Source organism: Cotesia glomerata, linkage group LG4 (genome assembly GCF_020080835.1).
Source record: "Cotesia glomerata isolate CgM1 linkage group LG4, MPM_Cglom_v2.3, whole genome shotgun sequence".
NCBI lineage: Eukaryota > Metazoa > Arthropoda > Insecta > Hymenoptera > Braconidae > Cotesia > Cotesia glomerata.
Genome location: NC_058161.1, coordinates 8611918 through 8628293, shown reverse-complemented (window position 1 = coordinate 8628293; position 16376 = coordinate 8611918). Strand labels below are relative to the sequence as shown.

The window sequence follows — 16376 nt, the reverse complement described above, 5'->3', positions numbered from 1 at the left end:
ATATATGTATTGCTAGGAGGCAGTCTCGTGTTCATTTGCGCGGATTAAAAAACCCTTTTTATTTGTTTAATTATTTATTTATTTATTCGCTCATTTTATTTTTATTTTTTCATTCCGGTTTACGGGCTGGCGCTTTTTAAACGTCACGAAGACTCGGACAGGACCGGGTGAGGCCAAAGATGAATTTTCAATATCTTTCGATAATAGTAATACAAGGTATCCTCATAAGTGATATTTTTCTATACAAAATAATGTTCGAGGACCAATATCAATAATAATAATTATTACAATGATAGAATTTTTATTTCTTTTTATGTAATTTAAAGTCCATGGGCTTATTCGCAGGCCCAGACATTTATGTCCTTTATGTTTTTTATTATTTTTAAATTATTTATATCTTAGATAAGACATAAATTTATTTATTCATTATATATAATATATATATTTATTTATTCATTTTTTATATACTTTGTTTAAATCTTCGTCTTAATGATTGGACAATAGAAATAACCAGTGTTTAAAAACGCTCCGATTTAAATTGATTATTTTGCTTTATTCTAGTGAAAGATTAATTAGTGACAAGGAGGTGATTTACATTTTTATACTATCATGAATTTTAAATCTTTTGTTGAGTTTTACTTTGTCTCTTGGTTAATGAGTGAACAAAGTAAACGGGTCGTTGAAGAACGACAGGTACAATTTGAACGTCCAACAGGATTATCACTTTAACGAAGCATTGTTTTATCTTTTTTAATTATGTAAGTACGGCTTTATTTATTTTTTGATGACTTAATTAATACAATTAACATTTTACATCAGTTTCATCAAAATTATTATTTTTAAGTAAAGACAATATAAATTTTATTACAGTAAAAATTTAGCATGCTTATTAAATTAAAAAAGGTAAAAAATTATTGAGTAAATTGATATTAAAGTTAAATTTGTTATTTTAATTGTCTTAAATTTTCTGAAATGCCAATAAAATTGTTAACGTCGAATATTGTAATATTAAATTCAAACAAAGCCGTCAACCTAATATTCAATAAAAAGTTATTGCTTGTACATAACATACTTTTATTTAATATTGGTTGGAAAATGCAATATTTTATATTGAGGTAAAAAAAAACCACAATTTATTAGATTTGATTTAATTTAATTTTATCATTGTCATTACAGTTGACATACGAATGTTATCGACAGGTCTATTGATATTTTTTCTTGTTATATTTTTTTATTTAGTATTGTATGTTGAGAATCTATCTTGACGAACTGTCACAAAATAATGATAAAATAAATTGCTAGTTAGCACAAAATTAGATTCCCGGGAATTCATTATGCAAGCCTCTCCTCGCGGGAGAGGATCCAACCAATATGGCGATATTTTAATAAATAATATATATATATATATATATATATATATATATTTTTCCATAAATGTTAAGTTAAAGCATTGTATAAAAACTCTGTATAATTTATTTTGTAAAATAAACTTAATTACTGTAAAAAATAAATTTTTTAAAATAGACCTTTTTTACGCTTCTGAGTGCATCTACCCCCTTAACAAATCGATCATTGAATTTCATATTAAAATTTCAATTTATAAAAATTAAACAACTAATGGTTTTATAATTTCAAAACTGACATAAATAGTACAATTTTTCCATCATCAAAAATAAATATTAACATATTGTGATACAATTATTTACATAATTTTTTAGTGGAATATGTAGTCGGGAGCAAGAAATTGACCACTGAAGAATAAAAATAATTGTTAAATTTTATCTCAAAATAAAACAAAATATTCATCTATCCATTTTGTCTAAAGTAAACAAAAATTTAAATATTTATTATTTATATTCCTGTTTTTTTCATTTTAGTCTCGCTGTGTAACATTCATAATTAACCGACACGTGAGAGCCTAAATAAAGCACATACAATGCTAAATCGTGTGACAGTAGTTACAATATTACAATTAATACAAGAAATATAATCAATAATCAATTAATTACACTTTGATCTTAATCAATTGACACTTGAGACAATCACGCTGTATATAAATAAATTCATTTATCTGAACACAGTATTTGTGTATAAAATACATCTAATGTAGAAGGACTATAGTTATATTTTATTCAACAATTAAAACCGAATTTTAAAAATAAAACGATTTTCGTTGAGCAGAGAAAGTGAGGGTTTAGATTTTTTAATTAACTTTTTTTTTTTATATTTCTCATTATCTTTATCTTAAAATACAATTAGTAATTGAACTATATTTAACACGTGATAATTGATTTTAATCTCCGTTTATTAATTTGATTACTCTTCTTTTTTATTTATAAAGAATTTTTTCATTCAATGACGCACAATCGGATAATTAATTTTTCCAATTGCGTCAATTATACCTGTTATCAGTTGTCGGATAAATTCTCATGAAATATGGATTCAATATTTATTTTTTTTTTTTATTTTCAGGGATTCTGTTGGACTTTCTAAAGGCTTTACGCGAGTTGCGTTAATTAACTATCTTATATTACAGCAAGTGGTCTCGTAATTACAATTAAACATTTTTCTCTTAAATATATTTAATGTACGCAATAATTGTTTATCAATAGATAATTACGTTTCATAAAATTGCGATTCTTTTTTTCAAGTTATCAGTTACCAGAGTCGAGGTCTAAAAATTGTCCGATCAATTTTTGAGTTTGTTGGCTTATTAAAAGACGAAATCTGTCCGATTTTCTTTTCTATAATTCAAATGGAGAAATATATCTCGAGATACAGAGAAAAGGTCAATCGATCGTTTAGTCGTGAAGTTAAAATTTAAATCCACGTTGTGGGTGTATAGAGCAAACCGGCTTGCGAACAAATTTTTTTAACATTCTCTTGGAACTTACAACAACAACAACAACAATAATAATAATAATAATAATAATATAATAATAATAACTCAAGCATCAAGTATTGATTATTACAACTTAACTCACCCATTTCGCCATTTATTTTCCGGTAAACGTCCAACTTTTTTTAATCCATCTTTCTCTTTCATGTTCATGAGTTAAATAATTCTCGTCACACTGACGGTGACCCACTTAAACCATCCAAAAATTAACTCTTGTAACAAACATTTATGTTATTTAATTTTTCATCCGTTTCAAATAAAAATCCACACTATGAATCAAGTAATCTAGGTCAAACTCATTACTTTCGCAGATTATAGCTCGTAGCTGAAAAATAATCTCCTTTTATTTCTAAATCGCACTTATTTTAACTATTTAGATCTTGTACGTAATTGCTGTTATTAATCAATATTAATTGAATCAATTCTCAACGACGCTTTGGTTAGAGTAATATACCAAACCAAAAAACACTTAAATAAATGTATATGTTGTTATGATCAAGCGACAAATCCAACAAACAACCTGTCATCAAATATAACTTTCGCGTGACAATACAACCTTTCAAAAACATACCCCGCTAAAAATAACCTCTGTCAAAAATATCCCTTCTCATTTAGACCACTAACAATCACCAAGTGACATATTTTCTTCTTTAGCCAATAAATAGCTCAATCTTCCATAGTTTCATTCACGGTTTCCAAAAATGAAGCTGAATTTACGTATTTAGCCTCAGATTATCTTCTTCAATTGGATCAAATAAACACACCGTGTCACAAAGTCTGATTAGTGTCAGCAGCAGGAAATCCTTCGTGTCTCTCTAAACAGCTAATTTACTAACTTTCAAACAATACTGAGCAACTGAAGTATGTTAATTTAAATTCCATAAAGTCCATAACATTAATTAAATACTATAAATTTTAAAATTTCACCGTGCATATGAAATTAAAAAGTAAAAAATCATAAAAAGAAAACGCACAAACAGTTGACAACAATGTTTAAAAGCCAGTTTAACATCACAATCTTAAAGACGTATCACTTTAAGTTTATTGCGATATGTCTGTTCTCTTCCCAATTAATTTTTCACGGGATATTCCATCAGAGTGTTATCGGCTCAACTTGGTAGTCTTTTAATCTACGGCATATTAATATCATCAGTCTCTTCCTGGGATATGATGCTCGAGCGATTCGAGCCGAGGTCCAGGTCCATCGCAAAAGGTTTCATGGGCCCCAGGAGCGCTTGAGTGGCAACCGGGTCCTCACTCCCGGGACTTAGATCCAGGGAGCTGTCACTGAAAGTAGAGAAAAAGACTTCTACCAATTATCCAGGGTAATCAAACACATTACCGACCAACTAACCCACCCTTAAGATCTACAATAAAATCGTACCACTATCCATTTACCTCACGATGCTGGCCCGGTCTCCGGAGCTCGTTGGCACTGTGCAATTGTCGCCGTTGCAAGCACGCTCGCCATTGCTGCTGCTGCAGGTCGACGAAGTTAGCGCGACAGATGCCGACGAAGAAGTTGTAACGCTGCTAGTGGCAGCAGCAGCGCTGGAACCTGGAGCAGGTTCTCTGTGGGAAGCACGTCTCGATTCTTCGTGACACTCGCAGCGACACTCTTCCGGCTGAACGTAGCTATAACCGGCTTTAATGTCCTCTTCAGGACGCGGAATCGTTTGAATTCTCTTGGGGGCTTTCCTACGCTCGGGAATCTCTTCAAAATTCACCCAGTTCGTCGGGCGAGAGGCAGGAACCCTGGGAGGTAGTGGAGGCGGCGGACTTGGAGATTTCCCGGCAGTTTTTTTCACAGCATCAGGCACCACTCGCTCAGCAAACTCTGAGAATGTGTTGATCGAGTGCTTCCTCGGACTCTTCAGCTTGAAACTGTCCTCTCGAGGCAGCGAAATTTTCATTTTATCAGCACGCTTCTCGTCGTGAGAGGTCTGCATAACGAACTCGTCGAGTAGAGTCGGATTTATCGGCGTCGTGGATCTGGGCCGTTCGATCGGGATCGTCCTAACTTCCTGGAGCCGCTGCTTCACCGGGAGAATCGGTACCGCGACGCTTTTCTCCATCGGTAGTGTCGTTGGCACGTAAGGAAGATCCTCCTCGAAGCTTTCCTCATTGAACAATCCCTTTCTTTCATCAGGCAACTCTTCGCTGACGACTTTCACAACTTTGTTCCTCACAAAGTCAATCTCAGAATCTCGTTCGGACTCGGAACTGTTGTGATCTAAATCGGAAACCACACTCGGCGTCTTGACCAATCCGTCTTGAGACTTAACTGCTAGACTTTCGGATAATCTTTGAGTTGACGATGAGGATTTATCAGAGCTTTCGCCTCCGTTAACTTTATTTTTATCACTCTCACTCTCGAGCTCTGAAACTCTTAATTTACTTTCTTGATTTCTCGGCAAACTGTCTGTCCTTGATAGACTTTTTCCACTGTTTGTGTTTGATTTACTTTCCACCTCAGGTTTTGATTGACTTTCGACTCTCGGTGTACTCTCTTTGCTTTTTCTCTTGGGCTTTACAATAGTTTTATTTTCGACGGAATCTCTGCTAGAAACACTGACGGACTCAGTTTTCGTGAGATCCGTAGACCCGGGTCTCGATGGCACCTCGATGTGCTTCGCCGTCTGGATACTGATCCTCGAGTCTTTTGACGAGGTCTTGGACAACTGAGATTCTTTGGAGGCGCTGGGTCTCAAAGGACTCTGGAGTTCTCGACCGGTCGACTCGATCATCGCCTCGGTTCTTATCCGCGTTCCGGAGCCCCGGTGCTCGATCGAAGCTTCAGTTACAATACTCCCGGTTCTAGGTTCGTTTTCGTATTCATCTAGTAACTTAGTCGGTGTCTCGATGGGTATAGACACACTCTCTGACGGCAAAGCTTCTTCATAGTTTCTCGAGTCGGCATGCAGGCTTATGAAAATCGAGTCTTCGTTTCGACTTGGCCGATCTCCATCGAATCTGAACTCGACGTTCCCGATACTCTCCAATGACGGGTGACCCATCAACTCGTGATCTGGAGTGCTACCTCCAGAATACTGGATGCTCTTTTTTCGCTCACGTTTTTTAAAGATACTTAGCGTCGATGTGAAGACATTTTTGTTCTTCGTACTTCCTCTGTCGACTGACCCGCGCTCACGAGATTTTGATCTACTTCTTAAACTTTCTGTCGTGTCTTTTATCTTTGACGTCAAACTTCGTCGGGACTTTGTGCAGGGCGTTGGTGATGGAGACTCTGGACTGAGTGCTGTAACTTCTGCTCGAGCCTAAAACAAATTTAGTAGATAGAAATTTTAAGGGAAAAGAAAATGAGTAAAAATTTAATACAAGTTTTTCAACTAAAATAACTATTTCAATTGAGACCAGCATTTTTTTTTCATTTATTTTTCAACAACTGGTGTAATTATTATTATTAATATGACAAACTCAGAAAAGTTAAAAAATAACTTTAAAAGTTTTCATATATACATATTTAAAAATTTCATGAACTGTGAAGAAATATATATGCAATCAGCCTCTATTTTACTCACGAGTGCCTTATAAATGTTTCTAACAAAAAGTAACATAAATAATGAAAGAACCCGCAAACAAAAACTTACTTTGAATAAAGACGCAAAACTACTTTTCCTGGAGACTGAAGAAGGACTAGGAGTTCTTGAGCCCTCAAGTTCCCTAACTTTCTGATGCCGCGGTAATTTTGGGCTTCCACTGAGACTTCCGATGCTGGGTGTCGTCTGCACAACGTCCTTAAAATTTTGAGCTTTTTTTCGTTTGTCATTAAAATCCAACGTAACGGGTTTTTGTACCTCCGCGTTAGCTTTGATATCTCGCTCCTCAACTTTCGGCGGTTTTCTGATAATTGGAACCTATAAAAACAAAAACTTTTTTAATTAAATCTTTCCTTTCATCCTACTTTATGGTATTTTTTTAAATTCTATTTATGTTTGTTTATTCATCTGTTTATTTAATATTTTTTCAACCAAACAAACGAATGACAGGGCAATAATTAAACTTTTCAGAATCATTTGCGCAGTTATACCAGGTTATAACCAGTATAAAAAAAAAATAAAATAATAATAATAATAATAATAATAATGATGATGATAATAATAATAATAATAATAATAATAATAATAATAATAATAATAATAATAATAACGTGCTGAGAAATCGGGGAAAACTTGGAATAAATAAAATAAAACAGCAAACAACAATTGCAAATAAAAAATATACAAACAAACGCAGTTAATTGTTTCAACGTAATGTTTTTTGTTTCATTTTCTGTTGCTGTTAATTCTACAAACCTCAAATTTTAACGAAGATAGACGAATACTCCCTCATAACATCTACAAATATAATTAAAAAGACTCATATGTGATCTACTTTATTGATCAAGGCAGTAGGTAATTAACTAGACAATTTAAGTGAAGACTACATGGATGATATATGAAGTGAACATTCGTTGATTAATATTCAAATTTATGAATTTTCGTTTATTACTTTTTTTGTTTATTTTTGACAACGCAATTATCTTTTTAATTTAAATGCTAAATAATAAAAAAAAGTGACAATAAAACGAAAATAAAATAAATACCTCGATGTTGACCTTTTCCAAGACTCGCTTCGTGATCTCAACTTCGCGTTTAAATATTTCTTTTCTCTCTTCGTACCCACGTCTCCGAGGCTTATCCAGGGGATCAGGCTTCAGATTCCCACCCACCATTGGCACCTTTATGCTCTCCGGAATAAGGGCTTTTGTTGTGTCAGCCTCGCGCTTAAGCAACATTTTCTCCAAGTCTTCTGTCTCCGGTTTTGAAGTTTCAATTGATGTTTCTGCTAAAGTGGGTTTGCTGCCGCAGAACGAGGTCTCCAGGAGACACTTGTGGGGACTTGGTGATCTAAATGTAACATTGCCATTCGTTATTTACAATTTATAATGTACAGAAATACACCGTTAATTCAGTTTTTTTTATTTTTTAATTACCTGGAAGAGGTAGCAGAGACAACTGAGAGTCTCCCGGATACTCCGGAGCCTTGACTCCCAACGGAAGACAACCGTGATGTTCTACCACTTATATTAAGTAAAATAATTTCTGAACAATTACTATCCTTACGCTCGCGCTCCTGTTTCAGACTCATCCCACATTCTGATTGAGTGCCGTCCTCTTTTTTCCTTCGCGCTCGCTTTGAGTCTCTCTTGAGATCTTGGACGTGAACTGGATCCTGTAAGTCCAGCTCTTCTGTTGATGATCGCAAATCCTGGGCATCCTCTTTGTAACCTAATGATAAAGTTGTTCCAGCTGGTGGTTCGGCACCTAAACAGAAAAATTTTTCATTATTTTTAATAATTTTATGTAACATAAATTAATGAATTCAAGATTAAAGAGAAAAATCCCTTCAGACAGCTCAAAATAAATTATTTTTCATAAGTGACTTTATAGATAATAAAATAATAATCATATAATTCTGAAATTTTCACATTATTTTATTCGAACTTTAAAGAGTTCAAAAATAATTTGTTTTTTTACAAAATTACGACTCGGTGAAATTTTTTTTCGGACTAATCTGGCGCAAGCTCTAAAAGTGTTACACTTCTCACTCTTTTTTTTATTGATGTGAAACAAAAAAAAAGCTTTATATTTCTGACATATGCATGAAAAGGATAAACTTTTAAAATGATAAAACATATTAATTTAAAAAATAAGTAAGCTCATAAAAAAAAAATTCAAATTTTGTATTATTTTGTTCGAAAATTTTCATCCCAAAAAAATTGTTCATTTACACGAAATCCTTAAACATTAGGTACATGCTTCTGATAATGATATTGAGAAAAGCAGAAAAAATTTTAGCCAAATCAATCAATAACTTTTAGAGTTACAGCACGAGTAGTTTTTGAAAATACACGGAAAAAAGATAGATTTGAATCAAGTAAATAATTTTGAAAAACTTCATTTTCTTGATTTAAGTCGAAAAATTCTTAGACTAAGATAATTTTCTTTAAGTAAATTTTACTCTTGATTCAAGTAAATTTTTTTTTAGTGCAGCTTTGAGAAAACTGCGTTTAAAGTTTTTTCGATAAATAATTAGGGCTCCGATGCTCTCGAATATATAAAATACTCCGATAATATATTTAATATTTTGATGATTCTCCTCTTGACAGTATACTTTCAAAATATTATATTTTCAAAACATGAAGTAAAATTCAATTTTTTGATATTTTTAAAGGGATTTTATAAATAAACAAGTTAAACTAAAAAAAACTAAAATAACAAAACTATAAAATTCTATTTGTTGACAACTAAAGAATTCCCATTAATATTAACATACGACTTAAATAAAAATTTTGTAAAATATTAAAACCCTAAATCGATTCAGTGATTTGCATAGTAAAAGAACGTTAAAATAAAACAAGAAAGTAACTTATTTAAAAACTCCTGTATAATTGATGGAAAAATACGTATATATTTTACTCTAAATCACGAAACGTCGACTTCCACTTGAAATTCTTTTGGCATTAACTCCGAGCCGTGAACTTTAAAGTCAAAAGTTATTTAATTTGGAGCTTAAGTAACCGTAATTGCCGTTGCTTGTCCCAGTACACCCAATAATTAAAAAGTTTTCTTAATAATTGTAAGCAATGAGGAGTTTATACAAACTGACCTGCCAGTAATTCTCTCTCGGGAGAAGATTCTCTGGAATTGTTACTGTCCTCATGATGGGATGAACTGCTGGCCCTACTGATGTCGATCCTGGGTGTGCTAGGAGTCTTGAGTGAGCTACCAGGTGTTATGGGGGTCGTCACCTCAACAATCCCCGGCATTCTCGCTGTTGTCGTTTCTCCCTGCATTACAATTTAAAGTGTCATTCCTCAATTGCACATTGGATTTCCCAGGCACAAACTCCCTTTTTATTTTTAATTTTTCCCTGCGTAATCTTTACAGATTAACTATTTGATTTTTTATAGCAATTTATTGATTTTTATAAAACTTTTGACTCAAATCCTTGGACTATTGATGATTATCGAAACGGTGCCTGACGAAATAGATTTTTAGTATTATATATGTGTGATATACATGTCTCTCAGACTTTTGTGTGTTATAATATACGTTTTTTTTTATTTTTTTTTTTTTTTGTTTGTTTTTTATATATATTTATTATTTTCTATCTGTCCGATTGCATCTACATCATCATTATAGAGGAATTTTTAGAAGACGAGTACCAGAAGTGATTGCCGTCGGAGATTCTCGAACATTTTTGTGTGATTTTTTGTAGCATTAACTCACGTTTTCCACTTCGTCGGATAAATCCTCGAAGGATGCAATCGGCGCCGGTCCCAGCTTCCTCTGGTGGCTGCTTGACGGCAATCTTGACGCCATTCTCAACTTCTTACTTTTATTAACCTATAAAAATAGAAAAACTCGGTCAATCATTTCGAGTTATTTAACCTTATATTTTATAAACTTCATGCAGGCTATTATTTTTATTTAACAACAATCATTTTTTAATTAATTTAATTTTCATTTTCATCCCCTCATTATTGTCGCAAAACTAATCTTCTAAAAAATCCCTCTATCATTACGCAATAGCTTTAACAATTCATGCGGAATTTCATGAATTACGTTCCGGAATAACTTAACCTAAAAAATTAAATAACACGTTGGTTAAATTCCAATTGAAAGTAAATATTTAATCAATTATTTCGTCGTTTTTTACAAGAACTTTTAATTAAAATTTTTGAACTTTTTACTCAACTTAATTTTTTATCGTGTTTTATATTTGTTTCAACGAGGTTAAATATTTTATAAACTTTGATTATTAATTCTACTTGACAGAACAAATTTAAATGTAAATAGTCTTCATTTTTTGCAATATAAACAATTTATTCAATGGATGACATTTAATTACAGTTTGATGGTTATTAATTTGAACTATTTTCTACTAAATTAAAATAATACTACCAAAAAATAAAATTATAAAATTTTAAACTGTCTACCAGTTAAAAAAAAAATAAACGGAATGAATAAAAAATGGAAGAAGAAAAACCAGACGTTTGAAAATAATTTTAAGCTACTTGAATGACAATCAATACTAGACTAGACTCTCGATAATTACAAGAGAGTTTTAAAAGCATCACAATTAGCACTTGGAGTGTTATTACATCAGAAGGTCATTTTACTCTAATTACTCATCAGTAAAAACACTATTTACCTCAACTACTTATATCTATAAAAACAATCTGCTGTTTGTTTTAAACTTATAGTCCGCTAAAGAATACAACTAATTTTTAAAATTTTTTTTTTTACGTAATTTTGACAGAAGAAAATTATAAAAATTTTAGATTTCTTCATTTTATAAATTTAAATTTTAAGATAATTTTTGGAAAATTTTTTACCAAATTTTTAATACTTTTTTTTTCTTTCTTTATCTTTATAGTATATAATTTAATTATTTCTGTGATACTGTAAATATATTACAATTTTAAAAATATTTTTAATAAAAAAGTGCCTATGAGAATTAGTAAAAGTCCTCCACACCCGATTTTTCGCAATATTTCCTCTCAGTGTTAAATTCAATTTAAAGAACCGTCAGATGTCACGTACGAAGCATCATAAAATTCACCTCAGCTTAGAGTAAAACTATATTTTCCAGTGTAAAACATGAAGAAAATTTAAAGAGCGTTTTCTGGGATTCCCAGCTCGAAACAATATTTACGGTAAAATATAATCTGCAATACCTTCCAGTAGACGACTATTAAAAACACGAGAATAGAGCACTAGGAACATGAACTTTTCTCACTAAAAAAGTAATCCTGACCCGTTAGTTTTAATTAATAGCATTCTCGCAAGCTCTTATTAAAGATAACTCTGAAACTTGAGACACCATTGTTTTATGAAAAAAAAAATCTGCTTTGTTACTCAAAATATTCTTGCAGACGAGCATTGAAAATCTCAACATAACACTCGAGTCAGTAAGATAAAACTCGAAACAATTACAACCAAACAAAGGGAAGAATAACGACTTAAGTATTAGATAATAAAAAGCTTCAACAATTAAGTACCAAGGTATTTCAATTTTCTCACGTTTATCTTTCGAGTTACTATGTTAAAGTATAAGTGAAGCTCGTGATACGTTAACTGACGGCTAACTACTCAAACTTGCACCACTTTCGTTTTAAATTTCTTGTACACTAAACAGTCGAACTTGTATTTTCTATTAATAGAGGCAAGTATATATTTACGTAGATATTATGGTAAGAACGAAAAATATTTGATCAACCTGAACGAAAATGTTTAACAGAAATTAAGACGCACGGCTGCTATTATTTCATCTCATTTTTTGAATATCATATATATATATATATATATATATATATATATATATATATATATATATATATTATTTACATTGCTCAGAGTATCATGCCGTGTTATAAAAGCTCGGTTATGCAGCTAACCCTGGGAATATGGAAGCGAAGAGAATTTATTTTCACGTCTAAAAATAAAAAAAAATACGAAATGTTTTAATTGAATTGGAAGCTATAATAATAATAGGGAAAATAATAATGATAGGGAAAAATTGAAAAAGAAATGAGAATAAAAGGATGAAGAAATAAAAATAAATGCTCAGAGTAACGTGAAAATTCTTGATTACTGATTCTCGAAGATAGAGTTTTAATAAGAAAAGAAGAAATAAGGGTAAGTTTAATCATTAATTGAATCTCAAGTAATTAAGTTATTATTAAGTAAAGCAATGAATCGGGAAGTTTTAGCTTTTTATAGACATTGATAGAAGGACTCTTTATTATTCGATTAAAAAATTAATTATCACAACATTTTAATTTAATGTAATAAATTATAAACTAAAAACTTTGAATAAATTTACTTAGTTGGTGACGAAAAAATTCTTCAGTACGCAAATGAATATAAAAAGTAAATTTACTTGGGAAGAAATTGTTTTTATAAAAATTTTTTGTTGGTTTAAAAAAATTTTTACACAGTAATTTATATTGTATAATTATTATGTCTGATTTTGAAATTACTGATATTAATTCTGTAGTGAAATTGTCAATGTTATCGACATATGGAGATCGATTGCATACTACAGACAGAGTAGGTAAAAAAAATCTGTTGACCTCGTTTGTGATCGGAAATAGGAAAAAAATACATCTACATCTAAGTCTGACAATTTGAATTGTCCCGGTTGAGTTTAAGGATAATATTTGCATTGGAAATATGCAGGACCTGACCGAACAGAACTTGAGAATAAAAGACCTTGAGATTTATCTTTTCTTGGATTTTTTGATTATCAAATTTTTAAGAGAATTTACAAGAAAGGTCACACAAAGCAATAAAAAGTTACCGAAAGGTCGCGGGGCACTTTGTTACAGGTACGGAACAAGTCAACGTCAATAATCGTCCTTTCTACTCCGAGCCGAGTTTTAAATTATATAAACTTTACTTCGAAAAGTAATAAAAAATAGTGGACTTTAGAAATCTCATAATCTAATGTATTTTCTGTTTACCGTGTCGTTGGCCAGCAAATTTTATTTTGCTTGTCCGAGAACTTTAAATTATTGATAAAATCTAGGGATCAATACTGAGAAAAAATTTACTATAAATTAAAACGTTATTTAGATTGTTGATATTAGTTTTAAAGATTTATTTTTTAATTTCTATTGAAAAGTTTTTTCAGATGTTGATGAGCCTTTTGGAACCATGTATATCTTTTTTATTGTGCCTGTTAGTTCCAAATATTTTTGCATGAACATAGCAGAGAAATTCAATAGGACAATAGAGTTTAAATTTAAAGTCAATAGCTTTGTTCGAAACAATTGAACAACTAGTAGACCATATTTAAATTGTTACCTGCTATCCGACAAAACAATTCATTTTTAATCCATTCATTTACTTTTATTTTCGAAGCATGGCATAAAAAAAGGAATCAAGATTCTCGGATAATGTAAGTTGAGATTTTTTCATTGTTCATAAAAATTAATATTTTTTAATTTATGTAATTAATTTTTTTTTAATGATCATTATGAATTTTTTTGATGAAGATTTTATATTTTTTTTTAATTTTATAAAAAAATTTTTTACATACAATTTAATAATAAATATTTTTCAAAATTCAACAGAAAAAATATCTTTAGACTAAATTATTTTATAAAAAAAGAAAAATTAATTTAAAATTAGTGAATAAAATTTTTTAAAAATTCATGAAAATTATTAAACTGATATAAGAACAATTTGACGATAATTTACAATCAATAAATTTAATTTAACCCTATAATGAAATAATAAATAATAAAAAGTCATTAAAGGGGATAATATTAAATTAAAATGATATCATTAAAATTCATAATTCATTTACAAATATATGCATTTAAAGTGTGGTAGGTATATTATAATCAAAGTGATCTCTCGAAATTGTAATAGCATTAATTATCCTTGAAATATCTCGAGTTAAATTTTAAAAATTATAAATAAAATTATTAAAAAAAGTAAAAGTGCGAGAAGATTGAAGAGTAGAGAATAAATAAAACAAAAATCAATGAATTTATTCAAGAAGAAGAAGTACAGAAACAGAACGTCCAAGGCATATATAGGAAATAGCCTCCAGTCGACCTGAATCCTGGCTCGTGACGTCGATCGTCATGACCTGACCGAAGTGTAAATGAGGTCAGTCAACCACGACGACGACGTCGACGTCGACAACTACATCTCCATATCCAACTGGAGTATTGTAGTGTAATCGATCGCTAAAATTATAACTGAATCCGGCGTGAAGGTGTTATTACGAATCACCTCTATAAATAAAATAAATCAAAGCAAACAAAACCAGATAGTTTAATACCGACTCAGACGAGAATAAAATTCTTAAAAAATCCTAGGGAGTTTTACCGTAGCTCGTTAATCATCAAGGATAACAGATGCCTTCTAGAAGAATGGAACGGTATCAACTTCTCGTGCCAGCCATACCAGACTTAAAATACACCCCGTACCGTGTAAGCGTGACATCAAGAGGTTCACACGCGAGGAAACATTCTGTTGTGATACCTTGGTCAGCATTCGCGCCTGCTCATTCTACTCATCCCAAGTATACATATTCCTTTGAGAGTCCTTGTACGAATAAGTACAGAAGGACTACTTGACAATCCAAATTCAAGAAACAATCCTTCATACAAAGTACTTGGTACTAATCAACGCACTTCTCTATCGGGTAAATAAAACTAAAAAAAATGTATAATAAATGAATAAATGATTAAATAATTAAATAAAATAAAAATAGATAAAAAAAAAAAAAAATTGGTGAATAGATGAAACTTACCCTCGTTAAATCTCCCTTCCTGGTGCACTTTAAATCGATCGACTATTCCATGCCTTCCATGAAATGTGTGCATCGACAAACGACACACGGCTCGCCCTAATAGTTGTCCCAGACTCAGTGTGTCTTTTTTTAAGAATTTCTCTTCAATCAGAATGAGATTTGATCCAGTAATAGCAATGATAATAGTAATTTTATGTTCCTCATCGGCTTGAGGAATGAGAATTGAATAGCTCTAGTCTGTAACTAGGCAGACGAGTCTGATCTCCAATTAGCTTCGGTTGTTACAAATAAATTTGAGTATTATCAACGACAATCAATGCCGTTTATTTATAAAAAATTATACCATTTGAATAAAAAATTACGCTAGTATCGTTAGTAACTAAAGCTACTATTAATGTTATAATCAACAATGATGAATAATAATAATAGTGATAATGATAATGATGTAATGTTATCGGTGAATTTTAAAAAAAGAGAGTATACAAGCCCCAGGCCCCACTCCCCTCACACAACCACTCTATTTACATTTTTACGAGGACCAGAGACTCATCGTCAGGCACTTGGGCATCAGCACTTTCCTCCGACTAAACGACGCGCGAGCACCCTTGGTGGTAACTCCGCACACGGCACTCTCGCACGCTGCTCGTACGCGACTGAAAAAAGTAAAGCGAGGGTGTAGTAAAGCATGCACATAGATATATGTAGATTTTTGTAGATATATATATATATATATATATATATATATATGTGTGTGTGTGTGTGTGTGTGTGTGTGTGTGTGTGTGTGTGTGTGTGTGTGTGTGTGTGTGTATATAGAATGAGTGTAGGGTGGTTGGTCATGGAGTCGACGCGCAAGCTAAACCAACACGACGTTGTTCTATATTGGACATTTTATCAGCCGTGAGCTCGAATGTGGCGCCAGTGGATGAAGCTTGACAATCGATCCGGATATACTTACCCTCGCAGCTCGAAGCTCGTGGTATTTTTCAAGGGGTGATGATAATGTTATACCGTATTCTAAACCATCGCCTATGTGACAACATACATCTATTACGTAAGAGAACACCCGTACACTTCAGTACACCTGGATGCCCTGAATATTTATTAAAATTATAATAATTATAATACTATTACCAGTT

At 31.6% G+C, this 16376-nt stretch overlaps 1 protein-coding gene across 5 annotated transcripts; it reads right to left on the bottom strand.

Moving 5' to 3' along the window:
• Positions 1 to 111: 111 nt before the first annotated feature.
• LOC123263217 lies at positions 112 to 15907 on the bottom strand. Of its 5 annotated transcripts, XM_044725805.1 has the most exons (9): positions 15239 to 15907; positions 14812 to 15140; positions 10195 to 10311; positions 9572 to 9752; positions 7896 to 8226; positions 7506 to 7809; positions 6511 to 6777; positions 4298 to 6177; positions 112 to 4186 (listed from the first exon to the last, which is right to left on the bottom strand). In XM_044725805.1, exons 3-9 carry the CDS (start codon positions 10285 to 10287, stop codon positions 4030 to 4032), a joined length of 3213 nt encoding a protein of 1070 aa, XP_044581740.1. In that variant the 5' UTR covers positions 10288 to 10311; positions 14812 to 15140; positions 15239 to 15907; the 3' UTR covers positions 112 to 4029. The 5 variants fall into 5 exon arrangements, with proteins under 5 accessions (XP_044581740.1, XP_044581739.1, XP_044581743.1 ...); XM_044725804.1 differs by lacking the exon at positions 14812 to 15140; XM_044725808.1 differs by lacking the exon at positions 14812 to 15140 and having other exon boundaries at positions 4023 to 4208; positions 4284 to 6177.
• Between the last annotated feature and the right edge of the window lie 469 nt (positions 15908 to 16376).

What these genes read in the sequence shown, in the direction of transcription:
- LOC123263217 (XM_044725805.1), bottom strand. Translation starts at nt 10,287, where the DNA reads ATGGCGTCAAGATTGCCGTCAAGCAGCCACCAGAGGAAGCTGGGACCG. An exon ending in CGAGAGAGAATTACTGGCAG is followed by an intron (nt 8,227 to 9,571) that starts GTCAGTTTGTAT and finishes TTTTCTGTTTAG; the next exon opens with GTGCCGAACCACCAGCTGGA. An exon ending in GACCGGGCCAGCATCGTGAG is followed by an intron (nt 4,187 to 4,297) that starts GTAAATGGATAG and finishes CTCTACTTTCAG; the next exon opens with TGACAGCTCCCTGGATCTAA.